This window comes from Salminus brasiliensis, chromosome 2 (assembly GCF_030463535.1).
Source record: "Salminus brasiliensis chromosome 2, fSalBra1.hap2, whole genome shotgun sequence".
NCBI classification, from domain to species: Eukaryota; Metazoa; Chordata; class Actinopteri; order Characiformes; family Bryconidae; genus Salminus; species Salminus brasiliensis.
This window is the reverse complement of record NC_132879.1, coordinates 50,026,562-50,042,020: the sequence shown is the minus strand read 5'-3', so window position 1 is coordinate 50,042,020 and position 15,459 is coordinate 50,026,562. Positions and strand designations below refer to the sequence as shown.

The window sequence follows — 15,459 nt, the reverse complement described above, 5'->3', positions numbered from 1 at the left end:
AGTTCAGACCAATGTTTACAGTGTATCACTTCATCTAACAATAATTAGTTACCACTCTTATAATAATTAGTTTATTCTTACACAAGCTTGTCCTGAGGGAGCTGACCTCTGTTTAAGGATAAAGTCCCACCCTTCAACAAAAAGAGCCAATTATCTGCTGGTTACAATGTGATGTGCTAGTGGACAAAGCCCCCTCAATGTGGATATCTGCTCAAGCTTAGTCACCAGAAAAATCAGGTTTTATCAGCAGTTTGTTTTGGAAATGGTAATTTGACCTTCAGTCTTATGCAGCTTCAATAATGAATATAAAACACAATTTCATCAGTTACTGAAAACCAAGAGGGAAACACACATCTCTGAAACAAGCAAGGCAATGTTACCCCTAACAAACTCTTCAAAACAACTCCTCTCTTCATGTCTTCTTGGTGGAAAATTGCAATGCCACAACAGTTTGTGTACAACATCCATTTTATCATAGTAAATATGTAGTGTCAAAACAAACAAAATATAGTAAAGAAAACAATTCAGGAGGTGTTTGTCAGGTTTAATCAGCAGTTTGTTTTGGAAATGGTAATATTTCAAAACACAGGTAAACAGACGTGCTTATAAGGACTTTGGCTGCTGGTGGTGGTGGTGACTGTTGTCATCACTAATTTATTAGGAGCATACAATTACATATATAACATAAGCTCTTATTATATTAGACTCTTTTTATACTGACTACACTTGCTACATTGGGTGATATATTAGCATGGGATGGATATCACATTACTTTTATCATTACCCATTCTGGAAATGTACTTGTGGATGAATGTAATGTAACAGTTTTGACTGGTCTGGCTGCAGGGACTCATTACATATCCTTCATTTTTTTCTTGTGATAAATATTTTAGGAGTCCGGCTGGTTGGTGGGTCTCACTGCTCTGGAAGAGTGGAAGTGCTTCACAATGAGACCTGGGTCACAGTGTGTGATGCTGACTTTGACCAGCAGGATGCAGAGGTTGTGTGTCGAGAGCTGGGCTGTGGGCTTCCTGTGGAGGTGCTGGGAGCAGCTGCTTTTGGCAGAGGGGAGGGTCAGGTGTGGTCAGAGGAGCTTCAGTGTAGAGGCAACGAATCTCAGATTCACTTCTGTCCAACATCATCTTCACTCAAACAAAACTGCTCCCATGACAGTGATGTGGGACTGGTGTGTGCTGGTAAGTTGTTTGTTTATTTATTTGCTTGTTTTTACAATAGCTGTTAGATAAAATGTTCATACTTTACGAAATATTTAATATAGTCGATTTCTCATTTAGTCTCATCATCTGTCCCCTTTCTCTTTCTTTTCTCTCTCTCTCACACAGACAGTATGAGGCTGATGGATGGTGGAAGTCGCTGTGCTGGGAGAGTAGAAGTTTTTCACAGAGGACAGTGGGGAACTGTGTGTGCTGTCGGTTGGAATGTGATGGCGGCTGCAGTTGTGTGTAGAAAGTTGAACTGTGGAGAGGTACTTGGTTTTGGTGCAGCTACACCAGGATCTGGACCAATCTGGATGAGTAAAGTGCAGTGCAGTGGATCAGAGTCTACACTGAAGAACTGTGGATCACTGGGATGGGGTAAACATAGCTGTAGTCATATGTTGGATCCTGAAGTCATCTGTTCAGGTAAGCTTCAATCTACTGTAATTTACAGTGTATTACTTGTATTGTATTTGGTTGTGAAGTGGTTGAGAATGTTGTTTTGTTTTGAGAGGTTTCATTAATTTCCTTATAGTTAACATCCAGCATGTGATTCCCATGGTTCAGGTAAATTATATAGTAATTAGGTCATTATTATGCAGCTTCAATAATGAATATAAAACAATTTTATCAGTTACTGAAAAGAAGTTAAAATACATTTTTACATTAAGGGTGACCCTAATTTGTAATGTCACCCAAGAGGGAATGAGTCGCTTGAAGAAACACACATCTCTGAAACAAGGCAATGTTACCCCTAACAAACTCTTCAAAACAACTCCTGTCTTTATGTCTTCTTGGTGGAAAATTGTAGTGCCACAACAGTTTGTGTACAACATCAGTTTTATCATAGTACATATGTAGTGTAAAAACAAACAAAATATAGTAAAGAAAACATGTTATGTTAATCATGTTGGTTAACAAAAAACATGTCAAACAAAAAACATTTAAATATATACTGTTGTAATGTTATTCTCAACATGTATTGCTGCACAATGAGAGCTTTCTGAATTGATGCATCACAGTGTGGCCTGGTGCAAAGGGTGTACTAAAAAGCTAATTATGAAAAGAACCACAGCACAGCTGTCCTAAAACTTTTGCTCCATTCTGATCAAATTGCTGGCAAAGTATTCAGAGAAAAAGCTCCATTACTTGAAAGTTTTCTATATTAAATAATATTACTTACAAAATATCACTGTGTACTTTGCCATCACGTTTTCTCATCAAAGAATTCCTGTAGAAATCACTGCAAACTGATGAGTAAATAAAAACTAACTAGCAACCTGTTAGACTGAACCAAAAATACATTATTGGGGGCATGACCAGACTGCCAATATGAGGGGCTTAGGCTTAGCCCTCCAGTCACTACACAGCAACTGTTGTTAGCTGACATTTGGATGAATGATTCAACAGTTATTTGGAAACTGTCATGATCCACACACATATTCAGGGTAGAGTTTGACAGTGAGTGTGAGAGAGTTTTGTTAGCATGATTTTTCAAAAGTGGATTTCAGTATTACATTTCTTTTTTCTTTTTAACAATATACAAGTTCACCTAAAAAAAATAATAATGTTGTCAAAATCGTTTGTATTCATAATTTGATGCAAAACCGTCACATATTCAATTGAGAATATGCACTTTATTGAACACTACATGTTAACCTACACGTAGCTTAGGAAATTATGTAAGTATCTTCCTCTGAACATTGTATTACTTGTACTAGATCATTTCAGAAAATTAAAATATAATTAACTAATTTTTGTTCATAATTTAACTAAAAAAGCTAAACAGTCATATTTTATATTCCTTACATTTTATGTGACATGTTTTTGTTTTATTATTAAATTCAAAACAAGAAATATTATATTATTACCAAAAAAAAAATATTATATAGAAATGTAATAAATAAATAAAAAGCTTGAAATATGTAATTATGTGTGTAATAAATATAAAATATAACCTTTTAAATCAAATTGTGATGATGAATAAACTTGTTTATGATATAATAAGTTCCTGAGGTGCACAAATATATATTGTTATATTTTAATGAGGTTACAATTCACACAGGTCACAGAATGTCCAGACTTGTGGATGGTCCTCATCAGTGCTCTGGGAGAGTAGAGGTGTTTCATGGAGAGACCTGGGTCACAGTGTGTGATGCTGACTTTGACCAGCAGGATGCAAAGGTTGTGTGTCGAGAGCTGGGCTGTGGGCTTCCTGTGGAGGTGCTGGGAGCAGCTGCTTTTGGCAGAGGGGAGGGTCAGGTGTGGTCAGATGAGCTTCAGTGTAGAGGCAAAGAATCTGACATTACTCTCTGTCCAATATCATCTTCACTCAAACACAACTGCTCCCATAATAATGATGTGGGACTGGTGTGTTCTGGTAAGAACTACATGTTTTGTAGTTTTTATGTTTTGACTCCATGTGTGCTGGTAAAGTATAACATTTCATATTATTTACTTACATCTCATTACATAAGACAGAATATTTCCTGGACAGGCAGTACAGGCAGTCCTGGAGCTTAATTCCGGGTCAGGAAATTGGTCTAAAATGTAATACCTGCATTCCTGTTTACCTGCTCTTTTAATAATGTGTGGTTTCAGGTCACACTCAGGCTCGATTGATGAACGGCTCAGACTCCTGTTCTGGTCGAGTGGAGCTCCAGTACCTCAGTGATTGGGGCACAGTGTGTGATGTAAGCTGGGATATGAGAGTGGCCAGTGTCCTCTGTGGTCAGCTGAAGTGTGGGAGTGCTGTGGCTGTGTTGGGGTCAGACTGGTTTGGGGAGGGGAGTGGCCGGATCTGGGCTGATGTGTTTGATTGTCAGGGGAACGAAACACACCTGTCAAAATGTCCCATTTCATCATGGAGTCGAACTGCATGCTCTCATAAACAGGATGTTGGAGTCGTCTGCAGTGGTGAGCTTTCCGAATCTTATTGGTAATGCTTTCTCAACTACTGGGACATGGGCAAGTGGTGCATGAATGATCTTTTTTATCATAAGAAAGAATTGGAAAATTGTTCTTTAGAAAATGCAAAAACAAATGACTGCAAGTACAATCCTGAATTTAAAGTATTTTTGTTGTATCTTCAGGTTCCTCTCTGGTGTTTCATGAGGGGCGACTGCGGTTATCTGGAGGGATGGAGTGTGAGGGGGAGGTGGAGGTGTACTTCAGGCAGGACTGGAGGAGAGTTCTGCTGGACTCCTGGAGTGAGTCTGAGGCCTCTGTGGTCTGCAGACAGCTGGGCTGTGGTTCTGTACTCAACATCTCCAGCTTCTCTCCATCCAGTTCTGAACACAGCTACATGTGTGTGACGGGTTTCAACTGTTCTGGGAGTGAAGCTCATCTGGGGAACTGCAGCAGTGCAGAAGCAGTCAACTGCAGCTCCAGAGAACAGCTGTACATCACCTGCTCTGGTAAAAATATTGGAATCATTTAGAATAATTTAGTTGTTAATATAGCAGACAATATTACAACTATACAGAACAGAGTGAAAGATTAGAGGAACAGTCAACAGTAAGTGTGTTGATCAGGTTTTAACCAAACAACCATGTGCAAACAAGTCCTTATAAATATATAATATTTCGAGTGTGTGCATCATCATAGAAATGAATAATATTTTTGCGATAATTATTTTATTATTATTAGAAGTCATGCTCAGTAAATTTTCTCTGAATTGTAGCTCGTAGCTCCATCAGGCTGGTTGGTTCTGGAGGAGACTGTGCAGGAAGGCTGGAGGTTTTCCACAGCGGCTCATGGGGGGCAGTGAGTGATGACTTGTGGGATATTAAGAATGCAGAGGTGGTCTGCAGACAGCTACAGTGTGGAGTGGCCCTCAGTGCTCTGGTACCAGCCAGGTTTAGAGCTGGAACTGGACCCATTTGGCTAAATGAGGTGGAGTGTGAGGGGAACGAGACGTCTCTGTGGAACTGCAGATATCAGCTGTGTGGAGAGGGTGAATGTGGACACAAGGATGATGTTGGAGTCGTGTGCTCAGGTAACATTTGATGACTGCTGCTATTTATAATATATTCAGTTGTTAAAGTGTGTTGTACTGCTTTTAGGCCATTTTGTCAATGCAATCTTTGGTAAACTGTAGACAGTTTTATTTGGAGAGCAACGGCTTTCTCTTTGCAACACTGCCATACACACCACTGTTGTTCAGTGTTCTCCTGATGGTGGACTAATGAACATTAATATTAGCCAATGTGAGAGAAGCCTTTAGTTATTTTGGTTTTCCTTGTGATCTCACAGACTATTATATGTCCTGCTCTTGGCATGACCTTTGTTGGTTAACCATAATAATGGTAATGATGGTCTTAGGTCTTAAGGGTGTTGAATAATAGTCTGACTGTGGTTTGTTGGAGTCCAAACCCTTTTTGACTTACCTTTTCCAGTCTCATGAGCATCAACACCTTATCTGAGGTCTTCATCAATCTTCTTTGTTCGTGCCATTTGTTGTAAAGATCTGACTTTAATTGATCTCTTTTCTTTATAAAAAACAGGGCACCCACTTAAACCTGATTGTCATCCCATTTATTAAAAACATTTGACTCTGATTTCATCTTCTGTTAATCCTAGTGGATCACATACTTTAAGATTGGATATTATTTATTAAATATTGGATACAATTTTAATATAATATCGAATTATTTCAGATCATTTGTTTCAATAAATGAATGGCAGAGTCTAATATTTTGTTTGCTCCTTATCTAGTGTTAGGACTTCTACGACTTTTTAGGAAATCCATTGGCATATCTTTGGCATAAGGCATGGTGGCAATTGGTTCATATTTATCTGCTCCGGAGAGACCAATTGTATTACTTTCTCTACAGGGACTAGAAAAGCTGTGTGTGTGCATTTACATATGTGTGTCAGCAATGGGTGCAACTTAGAGTAGCTGAATTCATTCATTAGTAGGAGTGTCCACGTACATTTGGACATACAGGGTATATCAAGCCAGGTTGAGCTTAGGGTAAGGAGATGTAAAACAATTATGATAGCTAAGTGGCTAGTTTTCAGATATCTTTCAAATAGTTCTAGATAGTTTAGATCGTTTCCAAATACCTGCAAGACTTAATTATTAAACACCTTACTCCCACCAGAGTTTAAAGAGATCAGACTCACTGAGGGCTGTGAGGGGAATCTGGAGGTGTTCTACAATGGAACCTGGGGGAATGTGTGTGTGACAGGCATAGATGAAGAAGCAGTAAGTCTGATCTGTCGAGAGCTGAACTGTGGAAGAACTGGGAGTGAGAAGGCTACTAAAGCAAGAGTGGAATCAGCTCCTAACTGGCTGGATGAAGTGAAATGTAGGAAACATGACTCCACTCTGTGGCAGTGTCCATCTTCCCCCTGGGGACAGAACAAGTGTGAAAATACTGATGAGGCGGCTCACATTACCTGCTCAGGTAGGGACTTTCTCTTTCTTGGAGATGGACAAACATATTTTCATTTTGAAAGCAGACATTATGAGTATTGCAGGATTGAAGAATATTGAATATTGAAAGCCTGATGTTGAGCTCAGTTTGATATTAAAAAAGTATTTTTATCATATTCACAGGAGAGAATAAACAGCACACACTGAACCAGCGATCAAGTATGGAGGCATTCTGTTTACTGCTTGAACCATGAAAATATATATCAGAAGTTAATAAACCCAGATAACTCACTCATTCTTAATTCTTTTGCCAAATCAATCTCATCTAAACTTCCCTTTTTATGAGTTGACCTTTGGTTTTCGTGATCTGTGTGTGTGTGTGTGTGTGTGTGTGTGTGTGTATGTGTGTGTGTGTGTGTGTTTAGATCACTTGCCTCTCAGGCTGAAGGGAGGAGAGGGGAGCTGTTCTGGGAGGCTGGAGGTGTATCATAATGCTGAGTGGGGGTCCGTCTGTGATGATCTGTGGGACATCAAAGATACTGAGGTGGTCTGCAAGCAGCTTGGCTGTGGTCCAGCACAGAGAGCTGGTGGGAGTGCTGCCTTTGGTGCTGGTGAAGGGACTGTCTGGCTGAACAGAGTGAAGTGTAAAGGGAATGAGCTTCACTTGTGGGACTGTCCTCATTCCCTGAAGAGACACACTGACTGCTCCCACAGAGCTGAGGTCAGCTGTGCAGGTCAGAGGATTATTTGTTATGCTGGTGTTAACTTCTCTGTTATATTCATCAGTGTTCTCTGATTGGATACTTTTGGGAAAGACACCTATATTCTTTGCACTGAATTCATTCACTTTAAGCTTGTGGGACAAAGCTATTGCAGAACCGTGCAGTGACAGCACGCATGCTCCTGTACCTTCTGCCAGATGGCAGCAGTGAAAAAAGTCCATGTGAGGGATGAGTGGGGTCCTTCACAATGCTGATGGCCTTATGGGTGCAGCGTGTGGTGTGAATGTCTGTGACAGAGGGGAGGGAGACCCCTATGATCTTCTCAGCTCTCCTCACTATCTTCTTAGTTCTTAAGACCTCACCTTAGTTTAAACTGCTGTGATTTTACTCTTTATCTCAGTCCACAATCTTCATCACTTCAGTGACTTTTCTATATTGTTTTTGCTTGTTCAGAAATGCTGCTGTAAGGTTTATTTTTCAGGTGTGGCTCAAAGCACATCTTACATTTCCCAACTGTAGGGGGAGCCCAGGAGCAAGAAATACCAATTTTCACCCAATTCTGCATTAATCTCTCTCTCTCTCTCTCTCTCTCTCTCTCTCTCTCTCTCTCTCTCTTTCTCTCTCTCTCTCTCTCTCTCTCTCTCTCTCTCTCTCTCTCTCTCTCTCTCTCTGTATTTTATCTCTTTTGCTTGAGCATTTTACTTTTACTCTTTTTACAGACATATTTGTGACCTCTACTATTGCATCTGAAACAACCACAACTGTCATCACTGGTACTCCTTTTATTCCTTTAAGTGATCTTTCTACAGATCTCTAAATACACTGTGATGTTCCACTGAGTTTTACTCTTTATGTATATTTCCAGCACATCTGACTGAGAAGCAGACAATCTCTCCTTCACAAATTCCATCCTCACATTATCCCTACGCCTATCCAGTGTCTCTCCTGGTTCTGGGAACGGTGCTCTTCCTGGCCTTAGTGCTTCTGGTTGTGCTGTTTAACCAGAACAGAGTGCTCAGGAGAGGTAGGGAGATTCAGAGATCATCTACAATCCACTTTCTGTACATTCTCTAAACATCATCAGTCCTTCAGTCTGTCATCAGTCTTCTCTTCTACTGAACTGAGTCCATGTTTCTCTCTGTCTCTCTCACAGTGCTCTCTAAGAGGAGGCAGAAGACTCTGACTGAGCCAGTCTATGAGGAGATTGACCATAAACATGTCAATAAAAAATATACTGAAAGGGGTAAATAATATGTGGAGTGTTCTACTGGAGGCTGTCCATAGTTGCTCACAATATGGGAAGTGGAGCTAATGTTAGCTGGCATGTAGAAATAATTGTGTTTAAATGGCTGTAAATAACTACATGCCTTAAAGCAGCTGTAGCATTTTACCTTATCTTACATCATTTTGATGCTCCACTGACTGTAATATGGAGAATAGCATCTCTGTCATTGCCTCTCCAGACCAATTATTCATAATGCTGCTTAAAAATTCCTTTAATAAAATAGTTAATAACAGGAGTGTAGTAGAGTGTAGTAATCTGGAGAGAATCTGGACATGCTCTTTACTATTTACTGAGTTTTGGATTTCTGTCTCTTTTTTCAGTTTCATCCACCATTATAGATTAAGACGAGACTAGAATTTAATATTGGTTTCATCTGTTCAAAGAATCGTGTTCCTGATTCTTGCCTTTTTTTGTCACAGACCTTTTTTTCTAGTCCAATCTGACCTTCCCTTTTTAGGTGTTACCAGTGCATCTTGCCTCTTCCGTGAAATAACGAGGAAAAAGTGGCCATGATACTGCTTATCTGTCAGTTCCTTAGTTACGTTTGAGACTGTGTGAATGGAAAGTGTATGAGAAAAAATGGCTGTAATTGCTAAACGGTTGATTCAGTATTTTTGTTAAATTCCTTAAAGATGTTTTAATGAGTTTGAGTGTTTTAACTGGCTTTTCGTTGATTGACCTTTATTGAGAACAGTTTCTGTAAGGCCTGGTATAATAGAAACTGAAACCAAGACACCGTGTCATTATGGGAAATGTAGTTTTTGTAGTGGATTTTCAGTTCATCTTGTGATGTGTAGTTTAGGTCATCAGTCAAAGTGGAATTGTGTTTCCTGTGTGACTTGTCTGGAATTCTGAAGGTTTTCCATGACTGTTCTGCTCTAATGTAACAGGAAACATCCTCTCTGAAGAGCAGAATTCAGGATATGAAAATGTGGAAGAGCAGCTCCTCTCAAGTAAGTCAGCAAAACATGTGTTTTATTACTTCTGTGTATTTTTACAGGAGGCTTACCCTAAACATGGATCACATTCCTCAGTAGCTTGTGTTGATTTATCTTCTGTAAGAACATTTTTATGAAAGGATCTTAGATGTGCGTTCATGATTTGAATCACAGCTGCTACTGTTGTCAGGCATCTGAGATTATTCACAAAAGCCTCTTTTAGAATCAAAATTTATTTTAGAAAGAGAAAATGGAGAAGCTCATTCTCTTCATTCTCTTCTAGCAAAGACAGTGGATGAAGAAAAGCCTGAATATTATAATGAGACCACCACCAGTGGACTGAGAAGTAAGTGACTTTGTAAACTGATCATTTACATTTTACACATTTAACTGACACTCTTCTCCAGAGTGACTTACAGGTTACTCAGATTACAAAGGTGGGACAATGTAGTGTTTAGAGTCTTGGCCAAGGACTCTTATTGGTGTAGCACAGCATAGCCACCCAGACCAGGAATTGACTCTCACTAGCTCACTGGTAGGTCCTGGTGTTATCTGTTGTGCTACGCCAACTTTATGAAATATGTCAATGTTTTTATTTGATTTAGGTGAGGTGGGCACAGAGGACACAACAGACAACTATGATGATGTCATCACTGCTGGACAGACACCTGATAGATTAGCAAGTGTGTTCCTGTTTGAATATTTATATGAATATTTGTATGGTTTAATTTATGATACTACAGTGTATAGCTTTGCACATTTAACTCTGTGTAATATTAAAGATAAAGAGCAGGAATAGAGCTCTTTCTTGTGAAGAGCCCAGTTTGTGGTATAATGAATATCTAAATTGCAGTTGGTAGTTAGTAAAAATCAAGTCTCTTGTCACTGAGGCTACCTTTCATTTTTATATTTTGACAGAAAACAATGTGGAGATCTATGACGATGTGACTCCTGCTGGAGAGAGCCCACACAGTACACCAGGTCTGACTCTTTTAAAATGGAAAATTAATTGTGAAAAACCATCCATTCAATACTGAAATCATATTTGTTGCTCACTGTCATCAAAACATTTGTCTACATATGTCGGTGCAGTGTGCCCTCCTGAGGGCTATGATGATGTCCTCACTCCTAGACAGGAGTTAGGAGGTGTAGCAGGTGATGGAGGTGAGCATACAATGGCTTTATTGAGGTGGAGAGAGATAAAACAAACATTTTTCTTTGCACACCTTATTGCAGAGTGTTAAGATAAGATAAGATAAGATAGTCCTTTATTAGTCCCGCAGTGGGGAAATTCCCAGTGTAACAGCAGAAAGGGATAGCAAGACACTCAGTTACAAAAATTTGGATAAATAATTTACACTATATACACAATATAAATAAGAATTAAAAGAGCAATAACAACATTATTTACAGCAAAAGACTCTTAATTGCACATGGGGGGGGGGGGTATTGCACATAGTATTCCCTGAACATGAACATGTGTGTGTAGTTAAGTGTGTGTGTATGTGGTCCGCTGGGAGCAGTGTTGGTTGTGTAGTCTGATGGCAGCAGGAAGGAAGGACCTGCGATACCGCTCCTTCACACACTTGGGGTGAAGCAGCCTGTCGCTAAAGGAGCTGCCCAGTGCTGCCAGAGTCTCATGCATGGGGTGGGAGCTGTTCTCCAGCATGGATGCCAGCTTGGCTGTCATCCTCCTGTCTCCCACCACCTGCACTGGGTCTAAGAAGCACCCCAGGACAGAGCCGGCCCTCTTTATGAGTTTGTCCTGTCTCTTCTTATCTGCCGTCGAGATGCTACTGCCCCAGCAGACCACTCCATAAAAGATGGCAGATGCCACCACTGTGTCGAAGAACGTCCTCAGGAGTGCTCCCTGCACTCCAAAGGACCTCAATCTCCTCAGCAGGTAGAGTCTGCTCTGGGCTTTCTTGTAGAGTGCAGCAGTGTTGACTGACCAGTCCAGTTTGTTGTTCAGATGAACATCCAGGTATTTATAAGAGTCCACACTCTCGATGTTCATACCCTGGATGTTCACTGATGGAGGGGGGTGTCTGCACCTGCGGAAATCCACCACCAGTTCTTTGGTCTTTCCAGCGTTTATCTGGAGGTGGTTCTGCAGACACCAGTCCACAAAGTCCTGAATAAGTTCTCTGTACTCGCTGTCCTCCTCATTGGATATGAGGCCGACGATCGCTGAGTCACCAGAGAACTTCTGGAGGTGACAGGTCGGTGAGCTGTACATTAAGTCAGCAGTGTACAGGGTGAAGAGGAACGGTGCCAAGACCGTTCCTTGAGGGGCTCCTGTGCTGCTGACCACCATATCAAAGACACAGTCCCATGCCCTCACATACTGTGGTCGGTTGGTGAGGTAGTCCAGTATCCAGTTTGACAGGTGACTGTCCACTCCACAATGTCCCAACTTGTCCTTCAGGTGCCCTGGCTGTATGGTGTTAAAAGCACTGGAGAAATTGAAGAAGGTGATCCTCACAGTGCTGCCGGGCTTCTCCAGGTGAGAAAGAGCTCTGTGTAGAAGATAGATGACAGCATCATCCACCCCGACACCAGGCTGGTAGGCGAACTGAAGAGGGTCCATGGATGGGCTCACCAGAGGGCGGATGTGGTTGAGGACCAGCCTCTCCAGTGACTTCATCAGATGGGAAGTCAGTGCCACCGGCCTGTAGCTGTTTAGGTCCTTTGGGTGCTGTGTTTTGGGCACAGGTACCACACAAGATGTTTTCCACAGCTGTGGTACTCTTCCCAGTTTCAGGCTCATGTTGAACATATGCTCAACTACCCTTCACAGCTGATCTGCGCAGGACTTGAGGAGCCTGGCACTGATTCCATCAGGACCTGTAGCTTTCTTAGGCTTGATCTTCCTCAGCTCATTTCTCACCTGGGTTGTTGTGAAGGACAGGTTGGAGCAGGGGGGCTGGGTGCTGGAATGTGTGAATGGGTGGTTGATGCTGCCAGACGATGAGCCATTAGGGGATGATGATGGTGATGATTGTGAGCCAAAAGTTCTGAGAGAAGAAGAAGAAGGGGGAGGGCAGCATGATGGTAGTGTTGCTGAGTGTGGATACAGCAGGGGTGTCTGTGTGGGGGCAGGGCTAGGTGATTTATCAAATCTGTTGAAAAATAGATTGAGATCATTAACCCACTTCTGGTCCCCCACCACCTGGGAGTTGGACTTCGTGTGGCCAGAGATGGTTTGAAGGCCTTTCCACACTCCCCTGATGTTGTTCTGCTGCAACTGTTCCTCCAGCTTCCTCTTGTAGCTGGCTTTCCCCTCCCTGATCTTCCTTCTCAGTTCCCTCTGCACAGCTTTCAGCTCATCCTTGTCACCAGATCTGAAGGCCCTCTTTTTCACTTTTAGGAGCGCCTTTATATATTAATCCATGGCTTGTTGTTGGAAAAACACCGAACAGTCTTGGTGGGCACGGTGTTATCCACACAGAAGTTGACGTAGTCCGTAATGCAGTGAGTGAGATTGTCAATGTCCTCCCCATTAGGATCACACAGTTCTTCCCACACCGTTGTTTCGAAGCAGTCCTTCAGAGCCTCCTCAGACTCCTTAGACTCCTTAGACCACCGTTGTTAGTAAAATATGGATTTGCATCACTGTAACTCATGATATACATGGATGATTACAGAGTAATGATGATGATGATGGAAATAATGTCATTCATGTGTTTAAAAGGATAGAATTTAATAAATAAAAGAAAATGCAATGATTAGAAACTGAGGCTTCCAGCATTAAATTGGCGAAATTACTGTCAATTGATGGAAAGCCATGAGGGTGGATGGGGTGTCACTGGCTACCCGATTATCCACTTTTTCAACTTTTTAGATGAGATTAGATCCTTTCAGTCTTCTGGGGAAAGGTGATCCTGAACATAACATATCACATTCTTGTTCATGTGCATTGATTTACAATAATCTCGATATCAGTGTATAAAGGGCATGTTGCATAATAGTCTGGTAACATTATATAGCCTTATCTCACTGTTTTTCACTACTTTACTACTGCAGTAGCCATGGTCTAAAACATGGTGTTTTGCAATTTTGTCACAATATAATTTTTCCAGTTAATAAACCTTAGCTAGACAAGGAAAAGAGATCTCCACCAACTCTTTCTTGAAGTACCCAGTTTGTGGTATAATGAATATCTAAATTGGAGTTGGTAATTAGTAAAAATCAAGTCTCTTGTCACTGAGGCTGAATTTCATTGTTACATTTTGACAGAAAACAAAGTGGAGATCTACGACGATGTGACTCCTGCTGGAGAGAGCCCACACAGTACACCAGGTCTGACTCTTTTAAAATGGAAAATTCATTGTGAAAAACCATCCATTCAATAATGAAATCATATTTGTTGCTCACTGTCATCAAAACACTTGTCTACATATGTCGGTGCAGTGTGCCCTCCTGAGGGCTATGATGATGTCCTCACTCCTAGACAGGAGTTAGCAGGTGTAGCAGGTGATGGAGGTGAGCATACAAGGGCTTTATTGAGGTGGAGAGAGATAAAACAAACATTTTTCTTTGCTCACCTTATTGCAGAGTGTTGTAAAATATGGATTTGCATCACTGTAACTCATGATATACATGGATGATTACAGAGTAATGATGATGATGATGGAAATAATGTCATTCATGTGTTTAAAAGGTTAGAATTTATTAAATAAAAGAAAATGCAATGATTAGAAACTGAGGCTTCCAGCATTAAATTACATGTTTAAAACATAAAGATTTTTATCTGTTTCTTTTCTGTTATTTCCAGACTATGATGATGTGGTAGAGGTGGTGGAGGTGCCTGAGAAGGAGAGATAGACCATTGCCAGAGTCCAAACAGTTTGTCTGCTCAGGAAATTTTTGTGCCATTTGAAACTAAACCAAAAATTAAATACTTTTTACTTTTTACTTTTTTGTAACCATACTTTTGACTTTTACTGTAAACATGTTTTTTTCATTATTTCGAACATGTAATAAATATAAGGTAGAAAATGCTTAAACTTCATACATTAGCTTAGATTTTATGGTTTAATGATTTCATTGATTTCATGGTTTGTATAGTTGAAAAAAGGCAAATCACTGCAAGTGTACATTTAACATAATCTGCATTTCAGCCAAAGATATTTAAATCAAAACTAACAATAAATGTATCAATTTCCTTTCCACCAATTTCCTACTGACAATAAATCACCAGTAAGAGTTACACTTATTTCTTTCCTGAAGACAATCACTCAAATGCTGTTTATTAATCAGAAATAAATACAATAAAAGTTCAAACTATTTGCTATAGTGTGTTTGCCTATGATGGGGTTGAATTATGTATTAACTGGCTTATATGAAATGTTATAGATCGCAGTACTTTCAACAATATATAGCAAGTCTGATAATAAAGTGTGAATTTTGACACCAGTTAAAGATGATGTGTTTCACTTCTTTTTGTCTGCACTCTGTTTTCTCTGTGTTCTCTGTAGAGTTTCAGATTATATCCATCCATTAAGATGAAGATATGAGGGGATTCCTTTGTCTAAATTTACTAGTAATCCTACACTGCAGTAGACTTACTGCGGCCAAATGGAGGAATGACAAGTGTTCTGCCTTTCTTGGGGCTCAGTGAAGACTATTCATGTTGCACGAGTTGTGGAAAGTCTGCTTAGGTGTGGCATCTAGATAGACATCATCCCACCACAGTTTGAGGTGACAGATGTTATATATATATATATATATATATATATATATATATATATATATGTACATAAATTTCCGCACCATTTAAGGTGGGACGTTAAGTTACAGCCAGAAGCTGGCAAATACCTTAAGCCTTTTGGGTGCAGCAAGGTCAAATAACCTTGTTCTGAATTTAGTGGGAAAACGATGTATGCTGAGATTATGTGCTGAGCTGGTTACATTC

The 15,459-nt window shown here is 40.3% G+C and overlaps 1 protein-coding gene across 1 annotated transcript in view; it reads left to right on the top strand.

Annotated features, from left to right (window-relative positions):
* Positions 1-15,459, top strand: part of LOC140549728 (uncharacterized) — a 145,795-nt gene that overhangs the window by 102,949 nt on the left and 27,387 nt on the right. Inside the window, 13 exon segments of the mRNA XM_072673473.1 lie at positions 894-1,196; positions 3,819-4,133; positions 4,310-4,633; positions 4,722-4,733; positions 4,900-5,214; positions 6,323-6,628; positions 6,781-6,816; positions 7,023-7,331; positions 8,039-8,082; positions 8,160-8,343; positions 8,473-8,562; positions 9,495-9,557; positions 10,461-10,523. Of these exon segments, the coding sequence (XP_072529574.1) occupies positions 894-1,196; positions 3,819-4,133; positions 4,310-4,633; positions 4,722-4,733; positions 4,900-5,214; positions 6,323-6,628; positions 6,781-6,816; positions 7,023-7,331; positions 8,039-8,082; positions 8,160-8,343; positions 8,473-8,562; positions 9,495-9,557; positions 10,461-10,523 (2,364 nt within the window).